We start from the raw sequence: 17122 nt of genomic DNA, 5'->3' as shown, positions 1-17122 counted from the left end.
AGCAAACACACACACACACATCATAGGTTGAACTAGATGGACTGATGTCTTTTTTCAACCTCACAAACTATGTAACTATATAACGTTAGGCCACCACAAAGACCATTGGATTCATTTGATTGTCCTACAGACTGCAAAATCTCCAGCCAGCTAATGGTCACGGAAGGTCTTGAGAACTTCCTGAGGTATGAAGAATTTGTTCTTGGGCCATGATTCTCCATCCTGCGTCCTCAGAGAGCTATGTATGGGTTACATAGTTACATAGTTACATAGTTGGTGAGGTTGAAAAAAGACACCAGTCCATCCAGTTCAACCTATGATGTGTATGTGTTTGCTTTTAACCGTACATTGTATACCCCTGTATGTTGTGGTCTCTAAGGTGCCCATCTAATAGTTTTTTGAAACTATCAATGCTCCCTGCTGATACGACTGCTTGTGGAAGAGAATTCCACATCCTTACCGCTCTTACAGTGAAGAACCCCTTACGCATTTTAAGGTTAAACCGCCTTTCCTCTAGTTTTAGTGAGTGGCCACGTGTCTTATTGTATCTCCTTTCTCTGAATAGTTTGTTCCTTATGCTAGGGTCGCCAGTACAGTATTTGTACATTGATATCATATCCCCCCTCAGTCGTCTCTTCTCCAGAGAGAATAAGTTCAGTGCTTGTAGTCTTTCCTCATAGCTGATGTCCTCCATTCCCCTAATTATTTTTGTTGCCCTTCTCTGGACTCTCTCCAGTTCCAGCACATCCTTCCTGAGGACCAGTGCCCAGAACTGGACAGCATACTCCAGATGTGGCCGGAACAGAGTCTTGTAGAGTGGGAGAATAATCTCTTTATTTCTGGAGTGAATCCCCTTTTTTATACATCCCAGTATTCTGTTGGCTTTACTTGCAGCGGCTTGGCATTGCATGCCACTGCCAAGCCTGTTGTCTACCAGTACCCCCAAGTCTTTTTCCATCCTAGACTCACCCAGAGGCTCCCCCCCTAGTGAGTAGCTTGCTTTCTGGTTTTTGGCCCCCAAGTGCATTACTTTACATTTTTCAACATTAAACCTCATCTGCCATGTTGCCCACCCCGTTATTTTGTTCAGGTCCGCTTGTAAGGTTTCCACATCCTGCTTAGAAGATAATGGCATGCTTAGTTTAGTATCATCTGCAAATACTGAGATTGTACTAGATATCCCCTCCTCTAGATCATTTATGAATAAATTAAACAGGATTGGTCCCAGGACAGAACCCTGGGGGACCCCACTTTCCACACCCGCCCAATCCGAGTACTCCCCATTAATCACCACCCTCTGAACTCTCCCCTGGAGCCAGTTCTCTATCCAGGTACTAACCTTATGGTCCATACCTACCTTCCTTAGTTTGTACAGTAAGCGTTTGTGGGGAACGGTGTCAAAGGCCTTTGCAAAGTCCAGATACACCACATCCACAGGCTTTCCTTTATCTAGGTGGCAGCTTACTTCATCGTAGAAGGTTAATAGATTGGTTTGGCAAGAACGATTTTTCATAAATCCACGCTGATTGCTACTAATAATAGTTTTCATTACTAAAGTCCTGTATGTAGTCCCTTAACATCCCCTCCAAAATCTTGCATACTACCGATGTTAGGCTGACCGGCCTATAGTTCCCCGGGATACATCTCGGCCCCTTTTTAAATATTGGTACCACGTTGGCTTTTTTCCAATCAGCTGGCACCATACCCGTCTGTAAACTATCCTTAAAGATCAAGAATAATGGTCTGGCAATCACCTGGCTGAGCTCTTTAAGAACCCTCGGGTGCAAGCCATCCGGTCCCGGTGATTTATTTATGTTAGGTTTCTCTAGTTTAGTTCTAAGTCTATCTTCTGTTAGCCATGGCGGCATTTCCTGAGGTGTGTTGTTTAGTTCGGCCTTACAAGCTGGGTTCGTGTAGCCCCCCCGATTCTTTTGTGAAGACTGAAGAAAAGAAATGATTTAACACTTCCGCCTTTTCTCTGTCCTCAGTGGCCATATTTCCTTTGTCATCTTTTATGGGGCCAATGTGTTCTGGCCTCGCTTTCTTACTGTTTATATACTTAAAGAACTTCTTGGGGTTCTTTTTACTCTCCTCCGCTATATGTCTCTCGTGTTCTATTTTAGCCGCCCTGATTTCATCTTTACATTTCTTATTACACTCTTTGTAATGCTTAAATGCTGCCAATGACCCCTCGGTCTTGTATTTTTTGAAGGCCTTTTCTTTAGCACTAATATGCATTTTTATGTTGGAGTTTAGCCACCCAGGGTTTAGTTTTGCTCTTTTAAATTTATTTCCCTTTGGAATGCACTGGTCAATCCCCTTGTTAAGTATGCTCTTGAAGCACTCCCATTTTTCCTCCGTGTTCTTTGTTCCCAGGGTTCTATCCCAATTGATATTTTCTAGCAGCAAGCGCAGTTTTGGGAAATTGGCTCTTTTGAAATTCATTTTCCTTATATTACCCCTCTGCTTCCTATAACTGTAATTAATACTGAAACTTATTGACCTATGGTCACTGTTTCCTAAGTTGTCCCGTATTTCTATATCCATGAGCAGGTCTGTATTGTTGGTAATCAGTAGGTCAAGTACTGCATTTTTTCTTGTCGGTGCATTCACCATCTGACCCATGAAATTGTCCTGCAAAACATTTAGGAACTGCTTAGCCTTGGCTGAGTGTGCAGTTCCTTCTGCCCAGTCTTTATCTGGATAATTAAAGTCCCCCATTATAATGACATTTCCCATCCTTGCTGCCAATCCTATCTGTAAAATGAGGTCCGCCTCCCCCTCCTCCCTCAGGTTGGGGGGCCTATAGCATACGCCCAATATTACCTTCCCCACCGTGCCTTCCCTTTGAAGCTCTACCCATAGGGATTCTGCTTCGTCCATAGCTCCATTATTAATATCATCCCTCATATTTACCTGTGCACTGTTCTTAATATACAGACATACCCCTCCCCCTTTTTTACCCTCTCTATCTCTGCGATAAAGGGAATACCCCTGAATGGTCGCCATCCAGTCATGGGAGCTGTCAAACCAAGTCTCAGTTATCCCCACAAAATCTAAGTCCTCTTCATACATCAGCAGCTCCAGCTCTCCCATCTTGTTGGCCAGGCTTCTGGCATTGGTATACAAACCTCTTAATTTTGACCGGTTACATATATCCTCGTTTGATGTTTTTAGGCTGCTCTCTTGATTTTTCCCCATACCCACCCTGGGTATAGGAGCTCCGAACACCCTACAGCTAATGCCCCCATTTCTGCCCTCTGAAACTTGCTTTCCACTGGCTAATTCTACATCTGTACCCTCCCCCCCATTCCCTGAACATAGTGTAGAGCCGGGGTATTGAATTTAAATTCACAGAGGTCCAGTCAGTAAAATTTTCTTCCAGCAGAGGCCTGAATCTCATGTCGGCACCTGTGGCGCATTTTTGTATGCCCCAAGCCGCATGTTGCTTCAGCACCATGTGGCTTGATGCAGTGTGAATTAGAAAAAAAGGGTAAGGGACTTCTTTCTTCCTGAAATGAATGGGTTGACCTACCCGTAACATATGCACCAAATGCACAGATCTGAACCTATTCTTACATCAGTGTCCTCAGTCCCCACTGCACATCACGGTCCCCGCACCTGTTGCAATTTCAGAGGCATCAACCTCTAAGACAGGCATGTCCATCCTGCGGCCCACTGCCCCCAGACTATTTATTTTTTATTTGCTTGGGAGGAAGGAAGTTTAGTCAGGGGCACGGCCACGGCAGCTTCCAACTAAGTGTAGGCAGAGGCTGCCTCGGAGGGGACCATCCACTAGTTGTGTTAAATTAGTGCTGGGGGGGGGGGGTGCGGCAGCTCAGGAAGAGGAAGGGCGCAGCACCGTTTAATTACTTATATACCTTAACTATAGTATATATTTTATATGCGGCCCGAGAAAATTTCTCTACACTCAATGTAGAAGGCTGAAAAGATCAAGATATCATCTAGGTATACAATTAGGAAGAGTGAACAAGCATGTAGCAGTCGTGTGAAACGCGTCTACTGTCCTACCCTGCTGTACCTTGTACCACTTATGTGAATAAATGAACTTTTCTTCATTGGATTCCGCGGTGGTGTGCAACCATTTTCTTCTTTTATGCTTCTCCTAGTGGCGAGCCGAGGTTCAGCACCCACCTTGAATCGTGGACTTTGACTAGCCTGAGCGGTGTTATCTCTCTTCATTGTACAATTAAGAAGACGTCAGAGTATTCTCTGAAAATGTTATTTACGAAGTGTTGGAATGTGGCAGGCACATGACCTAGTCCGAATGGCATCACAATATACTCAAAGTACCATTGCCAGCGCCCATTTTTTCATTGATATTAACCAATATACTCAAAGTGTCCAAACGTGTCCAGAAGGTGGCCTTCCATTCATCTCATTCCCTGATGCGGACTAAATTATAGGCCCCCGTAAGTCCAGTTTTGTAAACACTCGGGCTGTTCGGAACCTTTGAAACAGTTCAGGAACAAGAAGAAGTGGATGACAAATCTTGATTGTAATTTTATTAAGCTGTCTGTAATCAACGCAGGGTCCGAGTGAATGGTACTGCTGGAGGGCTTCCAGGTTCAGTTAGCGGGAAGATCTGTCCGAAGGATATTTCTGCCCCTGGAAGAAGTTCAATTGGGCAGTCGTAAGATTGATGGGGTGGTAATACATTGGCCTTTTTCCTATCCAAAACGTCGAGAAAGTCATGTTAAATCAGTGGAACAAATTGATTGGCATTGGGTACTGATTGGATGAAAAGGCATTTAGGAAGGTCAACGGGTTTCGAAATGCAGCAATGCTGGAGGCAGTAGTTCGATGCAAAGGTATTTTCCCCCTTGAACCAGTCAATTTTCAGGTTATATGCCTGCAACCAGGGTATTCCCAGGATGGCTAGAAACATAGGAGACCTAATAACATCAAAATGCAGGAATTCCTGATGGCAGGAATTGGTAGTTGCCAGGATAGGGATGGTTTCCTGGGTAACGGGTCCTGAACTAGGGAAAGTGCTGTTAGCTAGATGTACGTTAAGTCTCTGTTTTTTCAAGTTAAGGGGGATGCGTAACTCCTTTGTGAGGGCAATGTCCAAAAAACAACTGCAGGCTCCAGAATCAATGACTGGCCCCAGCTTGATCTCCCTTCCAGCCACCTGTAACAAGATGGGGAGAATGGTATGAGTAGTAGGCCACGCAAGGGGTAAAACACCCGGCCGACCCACAAGAGGAACCAGAGGAGGCAGGCGCTCTCAATTCAAAAAAAGCAAAAAGCTAGCAGGTGCAGGGATATTTCATTTAATTAAGGTGGAATTAACTGATTCAGAAAAATTGATTTTGGATAAAGGTCTTAAATGTGCCCCTCCTAAATGTCTGGACAAATTCCAGACGTATATGGACATTCATAAATTTGTCCAGAAGGTAAACATTAAGAGGTATGTTTTGAGTAACCCCATTAAAGATAACCGTGTTGTTAGCACTGAGTTTCATCACTCTGGACTTGCTAACGCATCGTTATTTAATCCTCCAGGTACTCTGGCACCATCTATAAGAGTATTCAGAGATGTTATGCTGAGGGATTTGGATAACATTCATGTGCACAAGACCTCCTTGTCCGCTGACCTACAAAAGGGACTTGATTCCCTGTGTGCAAATAAGGATTTGGTCATTAGGCCGGCGGACAAGGGGGGCGGCATTGCTGTACTTGATAGGAAGGATTACGAGGCAGAAATGCAGCGGAATTTGGGTGATAAGCACACTTACACCTTGTTACCCAATGATCCCAAGGCCTCGTATAAAAGGACCCTACAAGGGATTGTAGAGAGAGGTTATAATTCTAGTATCCTTAACAACAAGGAGAGGGCATTTTTGATACATAAGTGCCCCCCCCACACCTGTAATTTATTACCTCCCTAAATTTCATAAGAGTCTAGTTTCCCCCCAGGGTGGTCCCATAGTCAGTGGCATTGACTCTGTGACGTCCCGGGTGGGGAAATATATAGACTCTTATCTACAACCACTGGTTCAGGCCACCCCATCGTTCATCAAGGACACCAGACATGTTATTAATCTGCTGTCTGGATTAACACCCACGGATCATATGTGGCTAGTCACAGCAGATGTTTCCTCCCTTTACACGGTAATACCACACGAGGTTGGCCTCAATGCCGTCAACATGTTTTTGGTTCGAGATTCTTGTTTACCAGAAGTCCAAATTTCCTTTATTATGGAGTTGCTTAACTACGCGACTCAACACAATTACTTTTGGTATAATGGTCAATTTTTTCGTCAGATCACCGGTGTGGCCATGGGGGCCAAATATGCACCGTCTCTGGCCAACCTGTTTATGGCCCAGTAAGAGGAGGACGTCATCTATGCTCACCGTAGACCGCAGATTCTGCTGTGGGCTAGATATATAGATGACGTCCTCCTCCTATGGAATGGCACACATGGTGATTTGATTTTGTTTTTGGAGGAACTCAACTCCAACAATAGGGGTATACACCTTAATTACGAATGTAGCCAAATAAGTATTAACTTTTTGGATTTAAACATATCTATTAGGGATGGCCAGTTTGTTACTTCCACCTTTTTTAAGCCAACCGACAGGAATTCTTATATTCCTGTCGATATTTGCCACCATGCCCCTTGGTTGCGGGCTATTCCCATGGGACAATATCTACGCATTAGACGGAATTGCTCTGATCCCCTAGACTTTGAGACACAAGCACAGATCTTGACCACTAGGTTCCTTGATAAAGGTTATAACAAAGATTTCCTTCAACAAGCTTTGTCTGAAGTTAGATCAACGGAGAGATAACATCTGACCAAGCTGGTTCCTTTAGTTTACCTTTTGTCACAACTTTCTCTAGCCAACATATGAAAATAAAAAACCTTATAGGACGCCATTGGCATATTCTCAACAATGATTCTGTCCTTCGGGACAACTTGCCAGCTAAACCGAGGGTTGTCTTTAGAGGTGTTCCATCTTTGAGAGATAAAGTCTCCCCGAACATCTTGGAACCTCCTGCTCCGAAGCCAAGTTTTTTACAGCATCTTACAGGATACTATAGGTGCAACAGATGTCAAATTTGTAGTTTGAACTCCAATAAATGGAGAAGGGTGCAGGAATTTGTCTCCCGCAGTACAGGGAGGAGACATAATATAGTACCCTTTATATCCTGCACGACCACTGGGGTGGTTTATTTACTCCAGTGTCCGTGTGGACATCAATATATTGGGAGGACTAAGCGCCCCCTAAATGTGAGACTGAATGAGCATGTGGCAAATATTAGAAAAGGCTTTGCTAACCATTCAGTCTCCAAACATTATGCTGCGTTCCACAATAAAGACCCTAGACATACCCTATTTTTAGGCATTGATAGATTCGTGCCATACTGGAGAGGTGAACCTCTAGTAAGGGGCATCTCCAGGCTTGAGATGGCATGGATACATTGAGTTAAAACTTATGTGCCTTATGGCCTAAATGTCGATGTGGAAATAAATGCATTTATAGACAATGCCTAGCTAGTCCTGTGCTCGGCCACTATGTACCCATTTGTTGGATTCCAACATTGTCTATAAATGCATTTATAGACAATGTTTAGCTAGTCCTGTGCTCTGCCATTTTATACTCATTTGTTGGATTCCAACATATGAATTTTAGTTCCCGTTATATATTTGTTGGATTTTTGATATAGTGATCTATTTCTGCAATACATAATCATAGAACAATTATATCTATTACACTGAATTCAATGATATGATTAATTGATGGTGTGACAACTCATCTGCTTGAATACTATTTATATACTTGAAGGTCGTATATCTGTTTGTAACCTTAGTTTGCAGTTTATGGTACACACCATCAGAGAGGATGGGAGGTCATAATCTACAGGTTGGACTCCTCATAGTTGGCTTAGTATGCCGATAGAAAATTAGTAACAATGGTAATTCTATCTCTGTGGATTTGATATATAATGAGATTTAATTCTTTTTTTATATATTGTTTTTTATGTATTTGTTTTAGAAAAAAGAAATTGTTTGTAACATTATTTAATTGTGTTATACTTGGTTATCAGAATGTATTGGGTTTCGTCCATTGCGTGAGTGTTGTTTGTCTGACACTCACTGTGCTTCCTCCATTTAGCCATTAGATGGAGCCCACTGCATTAGAAGCCATTGAATACAATGTATAAAATATATACTATTTTTACATTTTAGGGATATAGTATGTGTGGGTGTTTATCCCGTATGTAATGTACGGTATAGGCTTTGCTTATCACACTAGTACTATCTCCCATTGTGATATTGTTATAGAGTCCAATGGATTCTGTATATTCCCTCTTGCAACATGGCGGAATTAGTTTCGCTCATTACCGGATATCCGGTTGAGCGGTGCATAAGAGATGGCGTCAGCACGCCGTCCGCACCTTTGAAAACGTCTTGTAGGACGAAACGTCGTTAGGTCACGGCGTGCTGACGTCATCCCTGGAAGCGTTCCGAGTGAGCGGATGTGCTTTGCCGTCCGGCCGGCGGCTTTACATGCTTCGTGTTTTCTTTTGGAATGTAAGTGCATTTCTTTTTAACCCATTAAACTAGTTGTTACGATTTTACACTATTGGCGTTTCCTTTTATTTGGGATTGGCCTTGTCTGACCTGCTGGGAACATCCTCTAACCTGACTCAGGTGCACGAGATTACCTGCTATTAGTGCTGTATGCTGGAGGAGCGTATTTGGCCAGATCCCCTATCCTGAGCGATATACTATCTTAGTCTGGTAAGGGGCTCAGAGTTTCATTGTTGGCGTTCCTGGTGTGTTTGGGATACTTCTTATCTCTGCCGTTTTTATTCTCAATTTGGTAAGAGGCTATTAAATCGGTGGTGGTTCTCTTTCCTTCCTTGATTCTCCTACTACACTGGGATTGTCATTTATGTCCTTATACATATTTCTGGTAAGCAGTTTCACAATTGGTGACGGATATATACACCTTCATGTGGTGCACTTTTAAGGTGTATAATAATAACACTTAGTGTTACGGTATTACGGTACGGTATTATGCTATGGCGTTTTCTTTTTTTCTATGATTTCATGACACCAATTTTTGAGCGTCTAAACACACGATTTTCTACAATCAAGTCAGCCCTGCATTTGAATCTCCGCATTTATTGATTGCCTATCTGGTAAGCCTATTACCTAAGAGACTCTGGATTGCTACAGTGCTGATCACAATATTTCATATCACTCTTCAATATACTCACTTTTACATATTGGGACTTTATGTTTTGGACATTGAATTGTTCTATATCACTAAGCGCGACTTATTTATATATATATTGTTTTTAGGGTGTGGTCGCACTTGAAGTTGCCGCTACAATTTTGTTTATTCACCTTTAGCGCAGTTATTTTCCTTTTTCACAATGAGTAGATAAAGTCCCAGATAACTGGAGGTACGTAGAATATAGCAGAATGGACTTACTTGGTCAGACAGGGCAGTTGCATAGAAAGTGGCCTGTAGCCCCACAGTATAGACAGAGGTTGCTATGTCGTTGATGTGCCCTTTCTTCAGGGGTTAGAGCAGGTTGAAGAAATCAGATTTACATTGGTTCTCCTTCAGAGATGCTGGTAGTTTGAAGAATGAAAGCAGAAGTAGCAGGTCCAAAAACCTTTGGTAGTACCCAGGTTGGCTGGAAGGAGTGGGTGTTTGGAACGCTGTTCTTGCAGGCAGTAGTCTAGCTAGATGGATAGTTTTATGATGTTCAAAGCAGGGGGCAGGCAAAAGACAGGTCCAGGGGCAAGCTGAGTAGGTAACAGGAAACAACAGATGCAAGGTTTCACAGAACAAATGCACCGGAGAGCTAAAGATCAACCAGTGATAGCATAGGGCCAATCCAGGCTGAGAGCTCCGTGGTGGTTCACTGAAAATTACAAGCCAACCTCTGCAAAGGCTGTCGGGACTTGCAGTTTTTTTTCCATTCACAGAGGTTTGTTTAAATTGTGACAGCGGGTGGAGAAGATCGCTGCTAGGTCGGAGTGTGGGATCGAGGGGATGCGGGGGCTGGTCCGTTCATAACATCTTACATGTTACACACTGTATATGGGTATAACATGTAACATGTTATGAAAGGTGAACGTATCCTTTAAATGTACATTAAAGCCTAAGTGCAACCAAAATAAAAGCAGAAAAATTAGCCATCTTCTTGTTAAGACAACCCAACTATGCCCACTCTTTTCCATACCAGCTTTTATGAATGAAACAGTATCTAAGAATGGAGGACGGGCGGATGATTGTTTCTGTTTCATTTATAGGAGCTGTAGTATGGTTTCTATGAATATAGAAGCTTGTCAGAAAGGGCTCTTTTGAAAAGAGCCTGTGACAGCCCCTTAGTTGTATTAACCCCTTCCACACTGGAAGATTGCAGGGGGGGGGGGGTGTGGACGGAGGAAGACTTCACATAATAGAAAAAACATCATCACAAGGGACATATACTGACTGTAGGTTAGTGCTGACTTTTCTGATTTTGGCCTTAAATGTGTAGACATGCATATATGTCGTTGGGTGTGGCCTACCTATTAATATGACCCTGATAAATAGTGTTTAAGACCTAAAATTCCACTCTGAATTACCTTCTATTGCAAAAGGTTTCCCCACAGTCAGCAGTTTGCAGTCTGAATCTATTGATACCTCGTAATCCAGCAAAGCTTTATCCATGATAAAAGCATTAAGGATCGGGGGGTCTATTCTGAAACAACAATACCAAATTTCATTTTTATTCGGATGATATTCAGTTTGTATTGGTTAATACATGTTATCCACAGTATAGCTTTACTTAAATGTCTCCACATTTTAATACCTCTCAATTGTATATGAAAAGCTTTTGATTCTAAAATGAATCCACTGCCATAGATACCAACATTTTCCAATTTGTGTCTAAAAACACATTAGTGTTGTATAAGTTTTTTCTTTTTCAGTATGGAAGTCAAGCTAACCATAGACATTAGATAGAGATCGGATGATAATGTGATCTGATCACTTACAGATCTTCCTTTTCCCTGGAAATAAATATAATCACACTCGTTTTATACAGTATATGTGAATATGAAAGGAACTTGAAATTCCCTAAAGAGAGGGAAGGCTGGAGAGAAAAAAAGATGTGATTTGTCATCATTTTAGCCAATTTAACTTTCTTCAATTTTTCAACATGTGCAAGTAATGCCAATCATCTAACACTGTATATAAATATGTGTAGCGCTTAACCCATTTGGTAGTGTAAATAGATGGTAACAAATAAAGTCAACGTGATACTCAAAAAAAAAAAAAAAAAATTGATATGAATAAATAAATAAATTAATAAATAATATGAAATATAAGTCCCTATAAGTCCACTTGGACAGTCCCAGTGAATGTGCAAAATAAATCCTATGTGAATGGAATGTTGATAAGAAGAACCACAAGTCTCAGCATATGAATGCTATTCCGTTAATAGATGGAAACACTCAAGGGTAAATCCCAAAGACTACTTACCAGATGTAGGTGGTCATCCAACTCAACCATCCATTCTACCACGTGACGTCAGAGCTCATACACTGAATGCCTTCATATATGCTACATTGAACTACACCAAGCGGGTCCCCCTGTTGATAATTAAGCTGGCTGAGGTCCATCCATTAAATTGGGTGACCATATACATTTGGTAAGCGGCCTTTTGGGATGTTTTGGTGATCTATCCACGGGTGCCCTACATCTTTATATTCATCAACGGAGTGGTGTCTGTCTGCTGGGATTTGTGGTTCCTTCTTCTGATTTTTGTTTTTGCATGGGATATATGATCATTATTGACATTTTACATGTGAGTGCACAACTTTGTCTCTGTTTCATGTAATTGTGTGTACAGTACCACGCTATGTCCTTGAATCCCTTCTTTTTCACATATGGCCTCACGCCTGGTGGATCTCTTCATTATCAATTAAGCGCGCTGAGGTCTATTCATTGAGTTGGATGACCACCTACATCTGGTAAGCAGTCTTTGGGATTTACCCTTGAGTGTTTCCATCCAGTAACGGAATGGCATTCATATGCTGAGACTTGTGGTTCTTCTTATCAACATTCCATTTACATTGGATTTATTTTGCACATTCACTGGGACTTTCAAAGTGGACTTATAGGGACTTATATTTCATATTATTTATTCATTCATTTATTTATTTATTCATATAAATGTATTTATTTTTTTGAGTATCACATGTTGACTTTATTTGTTACCATCTATTTACACTACCAAATGGGTTAAGTGCTACACATATTTCTATAGAGCAATTTTTTGGATTTTTCTATTGGTCCATGTGTGCAGCTTCCATTTATTTATTTTAATTAGATAATATTATGTCACCTTTCACTTAGTAGCGCAGAAATCCATCAACCTTTTAATCATCTAACACTGCCATGGTATTTCATGTTTCCTAATGGATTTATGGTGCATGAAGAGTTTTTTTTTAAAAAAAGTTAGTCCATTTAACAGTGATATTTCAGTTATAAACAATGTTTTTTGGACTTATATGTCTTAAAGTAAGTATGTCATGAGAGAGGTTTGGGCCCTGCCATTGCTGTCCACCTTAAAATGCTAGATACCTGGCTGAGACTGAGTTTGGTATATTCCAATCACAGTTGCAGAACAAACAACCTATCAATGAGGATTAGAACTACTTATCTCTACTACTTCTGGGTTATTGACTCAGACAGCATTGACGTCAGAGCATCAGAAGTGCAGCCAGGTAACTAGAATTCATTAAGGATAGTTTAGTAATGGCAGCTTCTATTTATCCTTTAAAGCCCCTTGCTTCCATATTATGAATACCCCAAAAAGGAGATCCCCCCGCTATAATTTCTGGCTCTTTTTTCTGGTCATGTGGGAGATTTGGGTGGTTCCACCCACCTTTTTATGTCCAAACATCTTTGGTTGCATTCTCAATAATTTAAAATTAACAGAATTTTGACAGGGAATGCAGTACCTTCTCATTATGGTAACGGTAGAAAGCACAGAGCTCTCGCCATTGTATACCAAAAATGTAAATATTGGTTTTAAGTGATATGACCCTTTATATTGCAAAGTGCAGTAATTAATAGCAATCAGCTGGAATTTATTGTTCGCTGATCTTACCAAAATGAATAGAAATTTCACGCATCAATGCTGTTGCTCAGCTTTTTTACAGAAACTTAAATGTCAACCTCAGAACTGCAAGTGCTTTTTTATAACGTAACCTAGTTTTGTTAAAAAAAAAAAAAAAGCAACAAAAACTTTGCTTATTATTGCCATTCAAGCTATTTTTAACTCAAGTTTTCATGCTTTTCCAAGTTTAAAGCTCAAAAGTTTCCATGATTATTTATAACTTCCAATGTAAAGTTTGGGTTTGTGCTGCTTTAAAATCTTGTTTCCCTGCTCATTTTTTTTCTGTCCAATGACCATGTACAGAACTTAAGACCAAACTAAATAGAGCTATAATAAGGTTCTGTAAGGATTTCAAAAAAGAAACTGATGGCTGGGTTACATCATAGTATTTCTTCTCTATAAGTCTAGACTTAGTGTGATATATCAGCCCCAAGGTCAGGCAGGAGACTGATACATTTCAAAGGGGCCCTACTGTGTGACAGTGGGCTGTCATTTCTACTCTGACAGGGAAAGAATACAAGTAGCTAACAGAACACATACTTAGCTATGAGAGATAAAGCTGCACCATTAGAACTACTTAAGAATAAATGGAATCTTACAAAAGCCCATGCTTAACCTGTTGTATTAGAATGTGTAAAACCCAATACTTGTCATAGCTGATTTTATGTGGATATCTACACAGTGCCACAACATTTCTTAGACCATAAAATTCTGTAGAAACCCCTTTTTAGTAGAGTGTTGGACCATGTATGGCTCAGAACACATTTCATGCAACTGCCCAAGGTTGATGGCTGGATACTCCTTTCTCTAGATGCTGTAATTATTGCACCCTAATGTTACAATAAGGGTGATGTAGTCTTTTGCAGTAAAATGAATAGGTTCTTTAAGCTACCCCATATTCTTCCTTTGGTTTACCATAGATAGGCCAAGTGCCCTATGTGGTCATATGCTGTCATTCCATGTAGAGTCAAGACTGTGATGCATTGTTCATTTTGATATTAGATATTTGATATTATTATTAACTGGTGATTGGCTGTTATGGCTTGAGCCATCCATGTCTCTCATGTAAATTTATCACGCATCTGCTTGCTAAACCGAAGATGTTTTGGGAGAAGTTTTTTGTGTTATGATCTATTTATCATACACATTTAAACCTGCAGACTTTAAAGACTCTACAAATGGACGACCTTGGCATTGTCTAAACACGCCTTCCTGCTTGGTAGCCTAGTTACATTTTAACACTATTTTGGCTAATTAATTCACATACAAATTACATGTAGAAACTGAATCACTGATGTCTATTTTATATTTATGTAGTTCTTTTCTACAACAGTAAGTGTGGGCGCAGAGTTTCTATTTTTCTTGCCCCGGAGTGTAGCTGTAGAACTCAAGGGAATTCTCATTCTGTATGATTTTGAGATCAATGTATGCAAAACATATTAATGGGTTTAAAAAATAGACTAAAGCCCCGTACACACGCAACGATTATCGGCCGGCCGATCGTCCGTCTTTTGTCCAGAGTTGTGTTTTGTTGGTTGGAATGTGCCTAGACTGCACACAAATTTTCTCGCCCAACAAAATTCTACTTCAGAAGTGATGTCATGTGTTGGGTTGGTTTCTTTGTGTTCTTTCTTCACTGAGCATGCCCAGACTTGCTCATCAGATTTTTCCCTGTCGAAATCTGTACTGACTGCACGAAAATCGGCCGTTGTGTTGACGGCCAACAAAAATTTTATAGTCTGCACACCAGATTTTTTTCGGCCGAAAAGTCGGAGTTGGTTGTCGGAAGCATCATACTAACAAGCCGAAAATCGGGAAAGATCGGTCGTCGGACGAAAATTCCCTGCCAATTTTCGACGCGTGTGTATGGGGCTTAAGTGCTTCATTTGGAGAAAGTAAGAGTACAGAGTAAGAGGAAAGTAAGTGCTTCATTTGGTTGGTACTGATCAGATGTTTAGCTATCTAAGTCCCTGAAACTTTTGGCGTTTAGTTAGTTAAACATGGATACCCCCACATTATATTATATTGTCTAACAGTTGTGCCCACCCTGTCATTGAAATGCCTCCTCACTTTAACATTTGGACTCCATCTGAGGTGGATGGGACGCTGAACCTTCGCATGTAGCTGTGCATTTCAGGAAAACTTTTTTTAATGTATTGTTCTGCGCTGCTTTCCCACACCGTTCCAAAGCGGAAACCCTGAGAAGGATGATGAAGCTGAAAGGAAAGAAATAGAATTGTCATGCAAACTCTGATTAAACATTCCTTAAAACTATCCTCCACATATTTTGTCTAATGGTTTTACAAGATGAATTTTCAGTCAAGTGCAATACATATTTTATATTATATCGTAAGACTGCAGATTACCTCATTTTTAAAACAAATATGATGCCCAGAACAATCCTTTGCTTCAAGAGCAATTAAAGTCAGTATTGGACATTTATAATATGATATTAATATATAGCAAAGCTTGTTTACCAGTGACCTAATTAAATGGAGTCATAAATCCAGAAACCCTGCAAGTAGCACTATAGTACTAAATAGGCTGTAGCACAAAAATGCAGTGCTTGGACGTGTCTTATGATGTCTTCTAGAATACACCAGTACCATGAAAAGTGGAGTGTGGTAATATGCAAATGTCAACACTTTCTGGTAACTTTAAGAATGGGCTTGCCTCCCCATCTCCTGCACCATTTTACACTAAGGCTATCCATTAAGGTCCACTAGAAAGTCACAGGAGACAGGATAGGGCAGGCCAACTTCACACTACCAAATACTATTTTAAAGTGATATTAAAATAATATTTTTTTACCTAAAATTAAAGAAGGAATGAATGAAAATAGGTTTATACTTACCTGTGCAAGGATATTGGACCTCCTCTACTGGTGTCCCTTGCTGGCCCTGTCAGCTCCTTCTGTTCTGAGTGTGTCCCCATAGCAAGCCGTGTGCTATTTCAATCATAGGCACACACAGCGTGGCTCAGCCACACCCCCATCTCTCCTCACTGGATTTGATTGACAGCAGTGGGAGACAATAACTCCTTGCGATAGACAGAAAGACTAGTACTGCTGGAGAGGGACATAGCGCTGGATTATTGAAGGACCCAGGTAAGTATTTTTTTTGGGGGGGGGGGACAAAATTGCTCATTGCATGCTCCCTACTTTGTAGTGCTACACATGGAACTGTGCAACCCCACAAACAACCGCCCTGATTCCACTGCCCCTTGTCCCCAGCAGTGCTTTGTTGCTCCTTCCCACAATAAAAATCAATGAGTCAGATAACAATGAAAATAATGTACTTCCTGTGCAGGAGATATCTTCACAATTGCAGAAAGATTGAATTAGCCTAGGGCAGGCCATAGATTTTGCAGTTTTATTTCCTTCCACCAAAAGTGGAACTATGTTAATGGAATCCCTACCGCAGTGCTATTGTGTTCTCTTGGCCGGGAGCCTTCCCTGCCTGTAGAACACAACGACTAGGGTTGACAGCTGTAGCCAATGGCACTAATTGCTCTAGAAAATCTGACAGGCTGGTTGTACACAAGCCGTTTGGTAGATCGACTTGTGTAAAACCAGGGTGCCCATACATAGATCGAAATTCATTTCCTGCTAAACTGGCCAAATTGCGATCCATGTATGGCCATCCCAAATCCAACACAGTTATCCCTCTATATTTGATATAATAAATAACAAAGGGAACAATACAACAATTAAAGTCATGTTGAGGTGGTATAAAAAGAACCAACTCTAAAGTGTCATGAGATACAGCATTCATTTCTTATAATTGAAGGAAAATAATAAGAAAACAGAAAAGTTAGCAATGTAATAGTGACATGAATGATTTAAAGTGTATACTGCGATAATATTTCCAAGTAGGTACTCATTAGAAATTGCTATACTGTACTTTCCATTTAAGCTAAGGAAAAAGCCATCGCTTTTGGATGGCCTTATGTTTTACT

General features: G+C 40.8%; 1 protein-coding gene across 1 annotated transcript in view; it reads right to left on the bottom strand.

Moving 5' to 3' along the window:
• GRIN3B (glutamate ionotropic receptor NMDA type subunit 3B) overlaps positions 1–17122 on the bottom strand; it is a 151315-nt gene that overhangs the window by 48332 nt on the left and 85861 nt on the right. Inside the window, exons 4-5 of the mRNA XM_082262220.1 lie at positions 15236–15381; positions 10626–10741 (exon numbers count right to left, since the gene is read on the bottom strand). Of these exons, the coding sequence (XP_082118346.1) occupies positions 10626–10741; positions 15236–15381 (262 nt within the window). The remainder of the gene's footprint in view (positions 1–10625; positions 10742–15235; positions 15382–17122) is intronic.

The sequence above is a fragment of the Pelophylax lessonae genome (assembly GCF_965119305.1).
Source record: "Pelophylax lessonae genome assembly, chromosome: 1".
Taxonomy (NCBI): domain Eukaryota; kingdom Metazoa; phylum Chordata; class Amphibia; order Anura; family Ranidae; genus Pelophylax; species Pelophylax lessonae.
This window is presented reverse-complemented; position numbering and strand designations above follow the sequence as displayed.